Genomic DNA, 16,297 nt, shown 5'->3' on the forward strand with positions numbered 1-16,297 from the left:
AATACATCCACCATAACATAAGACCAAGCCTCAGAGGATTAGGAGGATTTACCAGTAATACTACTGCCAGCCAAAAAAATCTCATTCCACAGTAAAATACACATCATGTCTTATATACAATAAAAAATTGCTATATATGTGAAGAAACAGGAAAATGCAACTAATAGTGAAGAGGAAAAGTAATAAATGGAAAATGACCCCCGGGTGGTTGGCATGCTGGCATCCTCAGACACGGACTTTAAAGGCACTATAACAAATGTCTTTAAGGACATAAAGGAAAATCTGGCAATAATAAACATGTAAATCTCTGCAAAGAAAAATGATTAAAACGGCTAAATGAAAATTATGCAATATAATGTATTAAACGAAAAGTTCATTCAGAAATGTAACAGCAGATTGAAAATAGTCAAAGAGGAAGGGATCAGTGAATACAGATCAACAAAAGACAAAAGACTACGAAGAGGACAGAAAACATGAAACGTTATCAGTCTGGCACTTACTTGGGCAATGCTGATTGGTTTACTGTATAAAGTATGTAACTGAAGTCTCAAAGAGACTCAAAGAGAACTTAAAGATACATGAGAAAAAGTTTCTCAAAATTAATGACAATCTTAAACTTACATACTGGGTGTAAAAACAATAATAGAGTAAAGCATACAAAGTGAAAACAACACAAAGAAGAGCTGAATTCTCAAGAAAAAAACTAAATAAATGGGGAGGACTCAAAATGTTGAAAATTAAACCAGCATCAACTGAGACTTATGTATGCAGTGAAACTAGCCTTCAAAAATAAAAGCAAAATAAAGTCATTTTCAGATAAACTAAAATTGCAAGGAGTTTTCACCTTCATTTGAGGTGCTAAGTAAGGCCTGTTTCATTATCTTCAGTGAAGGGTACCTACACAGTAAAGAAGTAAGAACTTGGCTTGAACACATGAGCAAATATATAAACAATAAGGAAGCTTGATTTTTCATTTGTGGACAAGTAACCACCAGATAGAGAAAAGAAGAAGAAAAATAATGCACTTTGAAGTACTGCACTGAAATTGGAGGGATCACCAAAAATCCAATGTTTCAAAGATATGAAGTACACAGATTAGAAATACAATATAGGTATGGGTGGAACTTAATATATTTTTCTTAGTTCTCACTATTCATACCAGTAGAAATGAACATAAACTAGAAATAATGAGCACGTTTAGTTTCTCTTCTTGGTTTTTAAATATTATTCCCTCCACTAAAAGGAATCAGGCCTCCTTGGCAAAAAGAATGATTCTAGGGCTGAGACATACCTCAAACATTTTGATAAGGCAGAAACTGACAAATCACTTAAAAGGCCATGCAGTTGTATCACAAAGATACAAAGAGTCAGCAAATCTCAAATCATCTGTACATAAAAAAAGATAATAGATAATAACTCATTAAATAGAAGCCATGAGCCCATACTGACACTGAGAAGTCAAAACTCTTCCTTATACTAAAACTCCAGATGACGGATAGCACAGATGCTATGGGAGTTGGAAACCAGAGATGATCGAATGGGTACCACTGAATATAATCAAATTCAATGCCATGGATACTAGGCTAAACTTACCACATGTGCTCCTTGATAAGATACACTAAGATTTGTGGCATAATGAAAAATGCATTTGCTTTTTATCACAAGTTCCTAACACAGAGCTTCTAAAATTTAGAGAATTTCTATACGCAGGAGACAATTCTGACATCTATAAAAAGGTTCCCCCAAGCACAACTGTGTTCATGCTGAGACTGGACTACCAACTTGTGAGTAAAGGGTTAGAACTTTTGGTTCCATCACCAACATGTGGGGAGCTGAAGAGGCTGGAGGTTGAATACAGATACTAATGGCCAATGATTTAATCAATCCTGCCTACTTAAAAAAATGGAAATGGGGTTGGGGCATTTGTGGGTTGCTGAACCTATCAGGGCCTGGTGTCCTGGAGAGCCAGGAAGCTCTGTGTCCCAGCTCCCCATGTCTTATCCTGAGCATCTCTTCCATTCGGCTGTCTGTAACAGTCTACCAAAGTCCAAACTGCAAAGCTAGTGCCTTCCGGGGCTCTGACAGTCATTTTATCAAACCACTGAATCAGAGTGATGCCATAGGCACACCTTAATCTCAGTCAGCTTGGAAGAGTAGCCTGGGGGTTCCTGTGAGAAGGGTGGGGAGCTCTGAATTCCTGTGGTTCCCTGGAAATCCCATTTGGCATTGGTGTCTGAAGTCTGGGCAGACTTGCGGGATTGAAAACTTAACCCACAGGGTCTGTGTTGGCTCCCAGATCAGAATCAAATTGGATTATGGAACACCTAGCTGGTGCTGGAGAATTTGGTGTTGCTTGAGAAAACAAACAAGACGCACATTAAGCTGTGTGACAATCCTCCTAAAAGGGCCTCATTTAAATTGACTTATGAAGGATATTCTGGCTATATGTTCCAAAAGTGTCCAAAGACAAGAAAGGTGAAGAAATGCTGACACTGTTCCAGTCTGAAAAGAAACTGAGGGGCTGGAGATTTAGCTCAGTGGCATAAGCGCCTGCCTTGCAAGCAGGCAGTCATGAGTTCAATCCCTGGTACCGATAAAAACGAAAAAGACAAAAAAGAAAAGAAACTGAAGAGACACAAGTATGCACAATACCTAATTCTGGATTAGATTCTACATCAGAAGGAAAAATTAATAACTATGTAAACATTACTTATTAATGCAAAAATTGACCAAGTTTTTACATTGGACTATTAAAAGTATTGTGTCAGATAAGATAATAGCACTGTATCATTAAAGAACACAGAACTTCCTAATTGTGATTAACTTTATCAAGAGGCAGGTAAGAGAATATTCTTATTAAGAAATATGTATTTCTTATTAAGAAATACACAATAAAACGTCTTTTATGATGTTCAAAAAATAAGTGCACACTACTTACATTCTTTAGAAAATGAGTGAGAGAGAGGAAATGATAAAGCAAATGGAAAAAAACCAAGTAAAGAATCTGAAAGGCATCTGGAAATTTCTTATAGTTGCAAGTCTTGCAAATTTTCTGTGAATTTCAAATCATATCAAATAAAAATAACCAAAGTAAAAGATGAAAATAACACAAAGGACTTGAGAATTTGAAGGCTCATTTTCTTCCACAAAATGATGCTTTTATGATTCCATTACTAAAGGTGACTGGAACATTAAATGAGCACGGACAGAGTGGTTCCTAAAATGTGTTCTCTGGGACACAATTACACCTGGAGAGTTTAGTAGGTTTATCTCACTTAAAACAGTTGCTAATTTTCTTTTCTCTTATAAAATTTATTTTGGAAATAACCTTACTCATTAGTAGTTCACCTGAGTGAGTTCTAATCACTTTGGAAAAGTATCGATAAAAAAAGGTTGAAGGAGAAAAAGAGACCTGCAGAGTGAGAGAAGGTGAGCTTGTTTCTCCGCAGAAACACTAAAGGGAAGGGAAGAAGCAGGGGCTCCAGGGTCCACTCCGAGGAGATGCGGCCCTTCCCTACAGAGCCTCTGTGTTTTCTCTAGAAAGCACAGACCCAAGGAAGGCCTACCCTGGAGGAACAGCAGTCTGAGCTTTGCATCCCAGTTCATGGGACAAGAGGGATGTTTTAACAGCATAAATCTTTAAGACATAGGAATTCTTGGGGAGGCTTCAGACTTCCTTTGGATATAGAGACAAGGCAGGGCTTGGGAGGTATTGGGTGCTAAGTAGTTTCTCATAGAAGAAAAGCACCAAATTTGCATCATTTTATTTCATTTTCTGTAGCAAAGCTTTAAAAATGAATTCAGTATTTTACAATTAATTTATCTCTAAGATCACGTTTTGTCAAGTCTCTGCTTTAAAATGAGAATTATGATATTTCATGGCTAACTCTTGGTTTTCCACTATGACATGACAACCTTTAAAACGTTCTGTGGTCAAATAATTTTAAGAAATATTGTTCTTTGTGTGATGTTTCTACAGATGAAAGTTAAAATAGGACCAGAAGACATGAGAAGGTGTTTTCATATAACAACTACTTTCATAAAACACGAGTCATATTTTGATGTCAAACTGTGAATGAGGCTGATTTATCCATTAGCCAACTGCCTCCTACTACTAATACCAATGTAAATGACATTGGAATATAAATCAGATCGCAGACCAACTCCCATAACTTATAACAAAACCTTAGACATGAGTAATTTTTCAAGACCACTAGAAACACTCATCAGGGATCCACAGATGAAGAGGCAACGTGAGGAATTCACAAGCTTAGGCTTCACCCCGGTAGCAGTGTAAAACGATCTTGGCTATTGAGATGTGATACAAGAATTAAACCATTATTAACTGCATAACAAAAAATATACTGTCAAAACTTTAAAGATGTTAAGTAGATTAAATAAAATCCATGGCAATTCAGAATTGTCAGGCCTGGAGACACGTAGGATCACACAAACAAACGAATGCTTTCTCAGCAGAGCTGAAGAATATTTATGGTCCTACTGTACTTGGGACTATAGTGCCATTGAAAAGTGGAAACCCAGCTGTCACCTAAGACAGGAAGGGAATTCTGCAAATTTGGCCGCAGTCCTTCAGCTGTGTCCTTAATACGCCTCTTGGAGTCGGATATGGTGTGACGTTACTACAGAGCTCAAAGAGGTCACGGAGGCAGCTCCATGGGCACTGGTACGTTTTCCCAAGAAAATCAACACTGAACAAATGCTTGTCCTGAACAGAGGGTGAAACAGTAACTCAGGATTTAGCTACCTGAACTATCGTATCTTGAATCGCACGCCCTCAATCTTCTGTACCAGCATCATTATTCAATCATCTACTTCCAAACCTGAGTCATCTTTCCTCTCTCTTCCATCTCCTGTTAGCTGCCAATTGAGCAGATTCTAATTCAACTGAAACCCATCCCTTCCTTGTGATCCTGCAGGCCACAGTGCACTTTGGGTCCTCCGTTCCTCATACTTAGATTATTGAAAGAACATCTATCCCCCCAGCTTCCAGGATTTTTCCTCTTAACTCATTTTATGATTAGAAAGACAAAAACTCATCCTTCTAAGGCACAATTTAGACCCTATGGGTCCCCTTCTCAAACATCTTCAATTGCTATTCCCCTTAACTGTGAGTCATGCTGGCTCTTCCTGGCATCTGACACCCCCAGACACACTTGGCCATGCTCTCATAGCTCCTCAGGGTCCATATTGACTGACACCTGCATATGTAGGGTCCAACTTCCTTGTCTGTTTTTGAAACCTCCAGCGCTTACATGCAAAGCTTGTATACCTTCCACAGTCTGTGTCAAGCATTACACTCTGGAAGACACTTTTCTCAGTTTCCTAGACTGGACGTCATCTTCTGCTTCTCTGAACTGGACTGCACTTTCTTTGGCATCTATAATGATTTGCCAGCAGGGAGAAATTTCTGCTAGAAATTCTATTTATCTATGGCATTGACTATTATTTTATTCAACCAATATTTATTAAGCTCTCTCTGCTGGACTCTGTCACAGGCACCAGAAGAGAACACAGCAATTAAGCCTCTTCAGCTTACATAAAGCAAGCCAGAATTAACAAGGAATCTTCAAAGGATACTTGCAAAGTTGGGAGGCAGCACAACTCTTCTATTACAGAACTAGAAACAACCTCACAAACACACGAAGTATCATTTCATTAAAATGCTTTGTTTGACAGTTACAAATCTAATAATAAAAGGAATCATTTGAAATGAGAAATTTGATGAAGTTAAAGAGTGTAATTTTTAAATCACAAAGTCCTTGCATAGCTGTAGCAAAAGTAAAAGTATTAAATCTTTTCACTGAAATGTTTCAGTGCAAAAGTTCCCATTTTTTTTTTAAAAAAGAAACATCCATAAGTTTATTGTTTTAAAAAACAAAGAAACAAAAACAAAGTTGAAAGAAGAGAAAGGCTGAAGGAAAATCAGATCTTGATACACATGGGGATGCATGACTATGATTTACTGAATAAAGATGATTGAATGAAGGAATGAATGAAAAAAAGATTAAAGGTGGGTTTGTTCTTTTGACAGTTTGGGGGGCCTATCATTTTTAGAATCCCCATGAAATTATCTCACATTGTGATTAAGTAAACATACACAGTAAGATTTCCCTCAGGCTCATATCCTTGACTGAACCACTTGGGAAGACACTCTGGAATTTAAAAGATAAAAACTTCCTACCATACATGTAATTTTTAAATGCATATGAAGATTATTACACCGTGCTTCAAACACCCCCTCCGTTCACAGTTGCGGTCCACTGTTCCAGCCACATTCTCCTCCCCACCACCCGCCTCCAGTCCCTGCTTACCTCGTATGCATCTTTTATGTTCAGGGGCTCACCAAACGCGGCCACGTGTCCCACGATGCCTTTGTTCCACTCCAAACGGATACAGTTATTTGAAGCTTCTTCCAATGTTGAACCTTCAGCAACATCAAAGAGGCGGCTGATGAGAAACTTGTCGTTGGAGCTGTCCTCGCAGACAAGGAACAGGGAGTAGCGGTCAGCGGCGATGAGTCCATGGATATGCAAGAAAATTTTGTGACATAACGCTGTGACATCCAAATGACTAGAAATATCTTTGACTAATTCCAAGAGTCTTGAGCACTGGTCCCCTTCATCACTGTCAAACTGTGGGGGGGTTAGAGGCATCTGTTCCTTCTTTTCTGAGTCAGAAAGGAAGCTCACAGTTCCCTCAGAATCCTTGACAACGATGGGTCTGAGGGGGCGGTCGAATTCCGAGGCAGAGATTTTCCTGGTTGGAGTTCCAGGAGCACTGGTGTCTGGCCGAGGACTCTGCTGCGGAGGGCAGGAGCAAGACTCAGCGTGGCCTCGGGCACCTTCCTTGCACACAGGGATGGTGTGAACTCTCTCAGCAAACCATGCATTGACCATTTCTCTACAGAAGAGAACATGCAGACCATTAGGTATTTGAGCAGGAAGGCTAGGACCCTGGACAGCCAGTAAACACTTTCAGTGTAGGGCCATAGTTATTCTCTTAAGTCCTTAGCTGTAGAAAAACATTGATACTGCCTCTTTGGGTGTCAAGGAGGCAATATCAAACAAATTTTAAAATGCATCTGTCCTTCATTCGAGAGATTATATACGTGTCAAAAGAGATACAAGCGTATTTACTCTAGGACTGTCTGGAACAACAGATAAGCAGCAACCCAAGGCCACTCATAGACAGCTGACTAACATCACAGCTCATTTATTTATATAATGGGACATTAGGCTGATATTAAATAGTGATTATATGTACTGGTATAAATAACCTCCACAGGGGCTCAAGTGTAGTTCAGAGGTACTGGTGTATGTTAGCATGTACAAACTGCTGGGTTTATGTGAATTGTATGATATAAAGGTAAAAAGGAGCAGATGGGATTCAAGAAATACAGTTGGTCGTTGTAATTGAAAGCTTTTATGGCTGATGGTAGGATCTCTGTTGTTTATTCTTTTCCTTGATGCTGGGGATTTTGAAAAATCATGAGTGATTTTTTTTTTTTTTAAAGCATCATTTTGTCTAAACTTGTTGAGGCGAACACTAACAATCCTACTTTCTAAATTATGGAGCTACCTTATATGGCCGACTCAGAGTTACTCTACTACTCAGGGGCAAAGCCAGAAATCCAATCCAGGTTTCCTATTCCAGATGATATGGCCCATAAGAGTACAAAAGTTCCCAAAGGATTGACAGTTGTCATGAAGAAAGCACTCCACAAATCTAGTTGAATTTGAAAATCCAATTTAACCAGAGAAGGTATAAAGCAAATAAGATCACTCACAATAACACATTCTTTAATCCTTTGTATCAGATCACGAAGAATGGCACACTGTAACACTGAGGTAAAAACACTATTTCACAGGATTCGGAAAAGAAAGATTTTTAAGAATAGTATTCTGAAAAAAAAAATTAACTGCATCCTGTTATGTGTGTTTCTTTAGAAACAGGTCATGTTTTATATATCAAAAGCAATGCCCTGAAAGGAATGTATAATGAATGTGTTTGATTGGAGAGACAGTCTAAAGGTTGCCAGACTTAGCAAATAAAAATACAGGCCACTGGCTGAAATCAAATTACAGGTAAACAATGAATAATTTTTCATTAAAAATAAAATCTGAAATTCAAATGTAACTGAGTGTTCTGTATTTTGTCTGGCAACTCCTGTCATTCTGTAACTGAAATTGTTGGTGAATAGACAAGGAAGGTCCATCCAGAGCACCACTGAGTTCTAGGCTCTCAAATTACTAATTACACTGCTGCAAGGGTTCAAAGGACACCACACTGTGATCCTGCATATGATAACTGGACTTTTTGGAAGTTCTTGGGTTAACAGTTTATGATAACACTGGAGCATACAATTCCTCCTTAAGTCAAGCTCTCTTATTTTAGTTTCAAAAGCATACCATATAATATATTCCGGTGGAGTGAAAAGAGGTTGCAAGTTTTATGTCTAATTGCACAGTCATTAATTGCTAACGATTCCAGGGATTGTAAAGCTCTGCGGGGCTGTCTGCAGCTGTGAGTTCTGGGTTCTCATTTCAGCATTTGTTATTAATGAGAACTGTGACTGGTGGCAAGCAAGCTTCTTCCTTTGAGTTTCAATTTCATCCTTGACAAAAAGGTAAAATCCTATTAGTTCTGACCCCTTTCTAAAGTGTAAATTGCTGTCTGCGCAGGGTATAAGTTCAAGCATACCAAGCTAGCAAGCAGAGGATAATTGTACTTCCTGCTACAACACTACACAGATGTGATGTGAACCAATCACAACTTCCCTGGGGCTTGTTTTCTGTGGAGGTCAAGTTCTTCCACAGTAACAACGGCTGTAGAACTAACAGGCCATTAAGACCCCAAGACAGCTCACATTATCAGCAGGCCAAGGAGGAGGTGACTCTGGGGTCAGACAACTCGCATGCCCTCTTTCTGCCCCTCAACTTCCTCTTTGTCAAGCAGAGGGAAAATCTCCTAACTTTTTTACTCTCAGAACAGGGCTGAAGTATAAGTCAAATTCAAAATGTATGTCAAGGCTTTTCAAAATCTCCTTGGAAGCTAAAATCATAGAAGAGGAAGCATACGTGAGTACGACCAGCATACATAAGACTGTGCCTTCTCCTAACATTTAGCATCCATCCCAATGGAGAAAGGGGAGGGCTTGGGTCAGGATAAACAGTCATTCATTGCTTCACCCAGTTCCCAGTGGTGCAAAGTATTGGCTGAAGCAGACAGTTCAGGGTGTCATTCTTTGCCTAATCCCTCTAAGTTCTTTTTTTGGGATTAAATTACACAATAGTCATCTAAGCAAAAAAAAAAAAAAAAGGCAATAGAAACAAATTCCACTGTGATGATTTTACTCTTTGCTACAAGCACTAATAATTTAGAATCTAACTTCTATATAACCTCACTAAATGCTCCGTAAAGCATCTGAAGTCTTTCAGTTGGTTTAACTTTTACAAGGTTGTTAAATAGATCCTAGATGCTTGAAAGAAAGTCTGGGCCAAGGAAAAGCCCATGAAAACTGGTGACAAGAATTCGTAATTAATGACAAGATCCTGATTTGAACAGCTCTTTCAAATCTAAGGAACTCTTTCCCACCCAAGCACCAAAATAATCCATACTAGATAGATGACTGGAAGTAAAGCCAAAGGGAAGTTGACAAAAACAGGCCACAAAGGCCTTGCCATAAAAGTGATTCACATTTTAAATCTTCAATTTTTTAAACAATGAATCGAATCAGAAATATATTGTCCTAAAGTTCTACTACAGGGAAAATTCTCGCAGCTCAAATTGCTCATGCAATAATGATTTAATAAAAAATCAGCTTCATTGAGAAAATGTCTAAAGCATTTTGATTTCATGAGGCTTCTTCACAGCAGCAACAAGCAGTGCCCTTAAAGATGATGCTGCACTGTGGGCAGAGACTGGGGGAAAACTCAGGAGCTCAAGCAGTAGTCCGGCTCCTGCAGCTGCTGTGTGCTCCTGTCAAGATTCTCCGGGTCTTCCGTATGCAGAGACGTGAATCAATTCACTAGCCACTGATCAGAAAAAAGAGCAAAGCATTCTAGGGGATAGGAAGCTTAGAAGATGAGTTGTCACCAATATTTACAATGGTTTTTAGGAGCAACGTTGTTTTAGCAAAGTTACATATATGGCAGAGATAAAACGCTACACACTCCATAAACTATGACATGAAAACTGATAGCATTCTTAAATGATAGAATCAATCAAGTTAGTATTAAATACTGCCAAGCCAGTAACAGTTCAATGGGGTTTTCAATGGATTATTAGGTCAGTGTAAGTAGATAGACTGAGTACACTTCATCTTTTATTCTCTAAACAATTTATAAATAGGTTTTTAATATGTTTTGAAAACAATAAAAGTTCCCACATACTTTGTGTGTAATCCAAAATTCTGCCACTTGTCAATTTCTTAGTTTCACTGGATTATTATAATCCTATCACACAAAAGAAAACCACAATTTACACTTTGTGTTTTAGAAACTTCTCACTAATCTAGGTATTTATTAGCTCCTTCCAAATGCCTACTATCTGAAAGGATTAAATGGAAACACTAAATGCAAACCTCATTGATAGAATATAGGCAAGAAAGCTCTCATACAGCATTTCAGATGCAATTCTTTAGAAAAAGGGCACACACAGAGACACACACACACACACACACACACACACACACACACGTACACGTACACCTCTGGGTTCTTAAGGGACCAAAGGTAGCAACAGCTTTATATTCTACCAAAGTCAAATTACTCATTCATCTTACAAAAGGAGTCTTGAAAAAGAAGTGTCTCAAAATTCGTATTTAATATGTCAAATGTTTTTAAAGGAAAAACTAACTTAAATTCTAATATTAACCTAATAATCTTCATGAGTTAAAAAATATAATTAGATAAAACCTACAGGAAGAAAAACTAGTTTAATGTCTTATACTTTCACCTAAAATAATATATCAAAGGGTAAAAAAAAATCTTTGAAAACATACTGTATTTAGGGGATTTCTAATTCTAAAATGTAACTGTAATAGCCTACACTCTATTTTAAAATGTCATTTGAGATATCCCACTTTTTGTACTCTAAAATATGGAAACTAAACTCACTTGGGCAAAGTCTCCAGCACATCATTAAGTAATGTGTGAGCCTATGAAGAGGCTGGAAGAGAAACTTTAACCTCCTGGAGTTACATTCCTCCCGGCGTTAAATCAGTGAGTCTTTGCTTTGCTGTCTTGAAGACTGATGTTCAACTTTAGTACAGCGTGGCACCGATTAAGGCCTTCAGAGAGATGGAATTAAACTTCAACCAGAGACAATGTCTTTCTAAGAATAGGACGCTAAGCATATTATTTGTTCTTTCTGGAAAATGGAGATAATGACATTTGTCTCATAATGTTCTTAAAAAGATTAAAGAAAACGATGCATATTAAATGATAATGTCACGACTCACAGTGTTTTTAATACATGATAGTTATCCTCAGTTGAACATGGAGTATATGATTATATATTTTACAGCAGTTTTTTTAAAGAAAGAGAACTTTTTCAATGGATTTAGAGTCTAGAGTTATGCTTCCTTTGAAGGCCTAACTTTTAAAAATTTATGGAAACCCTTCATACAAAAAAGTTGGTTCAATGTAATTTTTCAAATTAAAACTGAAAAACAAACGGACTTTCCACATCAAAAACTATATTTATGTATGACATAATTTTCTGATTCTTGCTTAAGTATTAATTAGGAAGTGAGCATTTAGTTAAAAAAATTAATGCAAGAATGTAACTTATTTTTTTATTACTTAAAATTAATTCTTTTGAAGAAAGTGATTGGGGGAATCTTCACCAAATATCAATGTTACAGCTAACAACAAATATAAGAATATATAAAATAATTATGATTAAAAAGTCATAGCAACATTTTATGATAATAATTCTAAACTGAAGCAGGCTTTTAATACTTGATATAACAATGCTAACACTGCCAGAGGCCATTTGAAGACCACAGCCACCCTGCTGTATTCTTATCCAAAAGGACTCATTTGGGAAAATTCTATGCTGCCACCTCTGAGCTCAAGGATGGGGAAGGCACAATCCCACGAGCAGTAACTTTTGACAGAGATTTCCAGGGTGCCACAAACAAAACACAGGGAAAAAGTTGCAGGCCCTGAATAATCCATAAAACACAAGATATTTTCATGTGAATAAGTCTGCTACTAAAATCTTCCCCTCTTCACTTTCTTTTCAATGCTTTTTTCATTAATCTTCTGACTTAATCACTAGCCCAAATTATAAAGAATGAACTAAATATCTGCCTGGAAAGAATGGTTGTGTGAAGATCTGCTAAACTTATCCGTAAAAAAAAATACAAAAATAACTCACATAAAACATAATGTTGGCTATTCTTTCCTACTCTTAAATCCTTACTTGATACAGTTTTATTTAAGCTGTTTTCCTAATTTGAGGTGGATCCACTACTCAAATTTGGAAACATACAAGAATGAAACTATTCAATTTGGGAAGTTAATACTCTGGTTTTCTACTGAGAATCAAGAACTGTTAGAACTGCAGGAAATTTTTAAGTTAATTTATGAAGCTCTCTGCCTTGATTCTTTACCTGCTCACAACTCCTACCCTAAAGACTTATAAGCTTCAACCAGTCTTCAAAGTTCATTAGCAGCCAAGCTGAGAATAAAATTTGAGTCTGAGCTTCCATTCCAATTCCCTTTCTAGGATGTTATACAAGTCCAAAACAGACTGTTCAAATTATCCACTCAAATTCATCTAAAAAATGAGACAGACACTTAAGATCCATAAAATCCTATTCTGTGGTTCAATTTACAATCATTAGACAAGGAATGAATATAAAAGTTTGTGATTATAATTTGAGTGCTAACAATTTTCAGTGTAGAAATGGTAAACTACTAAAATATCACTACTAAAGAAAGATAAGCAAATAGGCATTATGCCCTTTAACTTGCTTAAGAATGCTATGAGGTAAATGTCATAATCCAATTCACAGGAAGTAGATAATACACCTAAAGGCATTCTCTTAGGTTGTTCTGGGTTTGAAAACTAAGTCTATCCTGTCTGTTAGACAGCATAAATAGAAATAAATTTTAAAGGTTTCAGAACAGTAGCTCACAACCAAGTAATACTGCAAATCCCTTAGGATATTTGGAAATATGTGGAAACAGATTTGCTTTCATAATCCTGGGGTCACTTCTGGCATTTAGTATCTGGGGTCCAGGGATTTTAAATGGCCTAAAATACACCAGGCAGATTTTCTCCACAAGAGCCACCATCGAATGCCAACATCCTCTTTTAGAGTCATAGTTCAGGTGAGTAAAGGATTCAATGACTGTAGTAGGGTATGACACAGAATGAGATCGGGGCACTTTCATGATACTTCTCCTAAACTCCACACCCAGTAATTCACTTGGGGCTGGCATGGTAAGGAAATGAATTCTCTGTCTAATGTTATGCAGTATTTCCAAGTTTTCTCCAGCTGTAAAAACATCTCAGACATCAAACGTATTTTGTAAGATGCAAAATTGCATCATATGGTTTTATATTCATAATTTGAGACTTGAAAGGGACATAATGTCTTGTCATTTTTCTCACATTCACAATCCCATGGAAAGAAAGATGCTGTTTGAAGGGAAATCTACTGTATCCGAAAGAAAACATAAATACTGGAATCTGTGTGATAAATATGCAAATTGATTTGCTTTGCAGTTTAAATACAGGAGATTTGACTAGATTAGGATTTTTCAATCCAAAATTCCTTCAAAAAAAGTATGGTTGGAACAATGTCTTGCAATTTTAGTGTGCAGGTTTATGTTTGCATTAATGATAAAATAAAGAAGATGAATTTAACATGCAAATATGCTTCCATACTAAGTCAAAACTGAAAGCTGGTTTGCTGTGCTATAGGAACCACTGTTTAGAGAGCCAGTGGGATAACTGAGTCATCACAGGGCAACTGTGGCAAAGGCCAGCTGACCCCACTTAACAGTTCACTGGAAAGGTAAGGCCACATTTCCCTTGCAGGGATGATTCATGCATACTGCAAATTTGCATCTGGTTGTGGCTTTATCACTCTGTTCATAACAAAAATTTGTTATTATAGTTGCATAAATGCTATAACTATGATTAAATCATGCCCACTTTTATTTACTCTCTGCATTCAACTAGAATTAAGTAAAAGGAAATCAACACTAGATATAGATATCTACAACTTCTGGGTCTGCTCACCTCATTTTCCCTTGGGGACCCCATCAACACACACACACACACACACACACACACACACACACACACACCCAAAAGATAGGTAAGTCTAGGGGCTACCTGTCTGAACAAGGTGGCCAGACAAACCCACCTTCCTGGCTTCAGTGACTGGTTCAGAGAAGGCACTACATCCAAACAAGGTCACGGTAATTTGGGGAGGACTCATATGAATAAAAAGGTATTACTCGAGTAACAGAAATTTAAAATTCCCCTAAGCTTATCAAGAAGAAATTTTTCCAAAGAAAGTATGCAGAAATACCCATCTTTATGAGAAGATTTTAAAAAGCTTTTAAGAATATCACAAGGATTCCTAGGAATTTAAGATTCAGCTTTTCGTTTTCACCTGCCTTAAACACTTGGTTTCAATAAATAGAAATTTGTACTATTCAGAAAAAATGAATAAATTACTTACACTGTAAAAAAAAAAAATATATATATATATATATATATAGTTTAAGATGAGAATATCAAGTCTGTAAATAAGATTTCAGAGTTTACTAGCAAATGAATGGCTCATGTGGAAAGAGTTTTTTCAGTTTTTATTCCCAGGTATGTAGCTCATGGGCATTGCACACTTTCCTGAGAACCTGATAGGACAGATATATTCAAGCCATATTTATCAGCTGTAACACCAATCAACAGAATCTGCATCTGTGCAGCTAAACTAATTTCACAGGAAGTCCTGCAAAGTCAGTAACTGGTCTGCATCTTATATTCAGAAATTAGTCATTTTTCAGCCTCCACTGCGAATCAAGTCATTGATTTTATTTAATTGTTCTACAGTCCTGATTAAAGGCTTTTCATCCTAGAAAGAGGATCTTACCCCACCATCATTTTTGAGAAAAAAAAATATACATTTCATACCAGTTAGGTTTAGTAAATTATTAGGTTGAAATGTTTGGGATATAAACTGATAAATACCATATGGTTCTGCTTAGCTATTCCAATTTTAAAAGATTTCAGAGCGTGATGAAAAGCACTAGGCAGTTTGAGCAAAGCTCTAAACTAATTAGCATTCTCAAATCTAGAAGAATGGGTGCAGTTTGGCAAGATTCATTCTCTGCAAGTAGATAAAGGGTAAAAGTACAACCTTCATACAATCTGGAAAATGTCTCAAATATTCTGAAAAAAATACCATTAGAGATGAGAGAAATAAACTATTTAGGTAAAATGTTTGCTTAGTACAATCAAGATGCTGAATATTGCCTCATCTTAAAGTGCTGTGGACATGAACTCATGAAAGTACAGGCAAACAGGTCTTCAGATCATACACTAAAAAAGCTGCTTAGTTTTACAATAAGCTTAGTTAAGTTTGTGTTATACTAAACACATCAATTTATTTTAAGACACTAATTTCACTAGTTTTCATTCATTCAATCCACAACAGTATCAGGAAGCGAGATCATGCAACCCAGGCCCTAAAATGAGCCTGAGTCTAGAACTTTGAAAACACCAGAGTCAGAAGGGCACTGAGAACCAACATTTAAAGGCTCCTATGGATGCCCTAGGCAGAATGAAATCAACCCACAAACATTCCTGGAGAACATTCAAAGGCAGCTTAGGGCTGGCTATGAGGAACCTAGTTACAAACAGTACAAGGAAAAAGGGCTATAATTGCCCCAATGTTACCATCCTATAATATTATAAATAACATCAAAGTTAGGCTGGGCCAGTGTTCCAGTCTTATTATCTTCAATACTGGCCACTGCCTAACAAAATACATTTAACAAATCATTTGAAAACTGTGAAAAAGTTTGTATTTCCATGTAATTCTAGAACCAATAGTGTTTAAGAATGAAGCAAAATACTTATTTTATACCCATCAGTTAAACTGAATGTAAATACCTTCTAAATATAAATGCTACAGCTTTTAGAAAAGAGAAAAGAATGACAAAAGAAAAAGAAAGAATTCCAAACACAGGAACTGGAAACAACTCATTCAGCACAGCATTGCAGTGCCAAACAAAAAGTCTACATAGAA

At 37.0% G+C, this 16,297-nt stretch overlaps 1 protein-coding gene across 4 annotated transcripts in view; it reads right to left on the reverse strand.

Moving 5' to 3' along the window:
- Positions 1-16,297, reverse strand: part of Pde5a (phosphodiesterase 5A) — a 116,167-nt gene that overhangs the window by 95,710 nt on the left and 4,160 nt on the right. For all 4 annotated transcript variants that reach the window (XM_003476854.5, XM_063260712.1, XM_063260714.1 and 1 more), the window contains exon 2: positions 6,333-6,921. In XM_003476854.5, coding sequence (XP_003476902.2) covers positions 6,333-6,921 — 589 coding nt within the window. The remainder of the gene's footprint in view (positions 1-6,332; positions 6,922-16,297) is intronic.

This window comes from Cavia porcellus, unplaced genomic scaffold, assembly GCF_034190915.1.
Source record: "Cavia porcellus strain 051 isolate PalLab524CR breed Dunkin Hartley unplaced genomic scaffold, mCavPor4.1 scaffold_14, whole genome shotgun sequence".
Classification (NCBI taxonomy): Eukaryota; Metazoa; Chordata; class Mammalia; order Rodentia; family Caviidae; genus Cavia; species Cavia porcellus.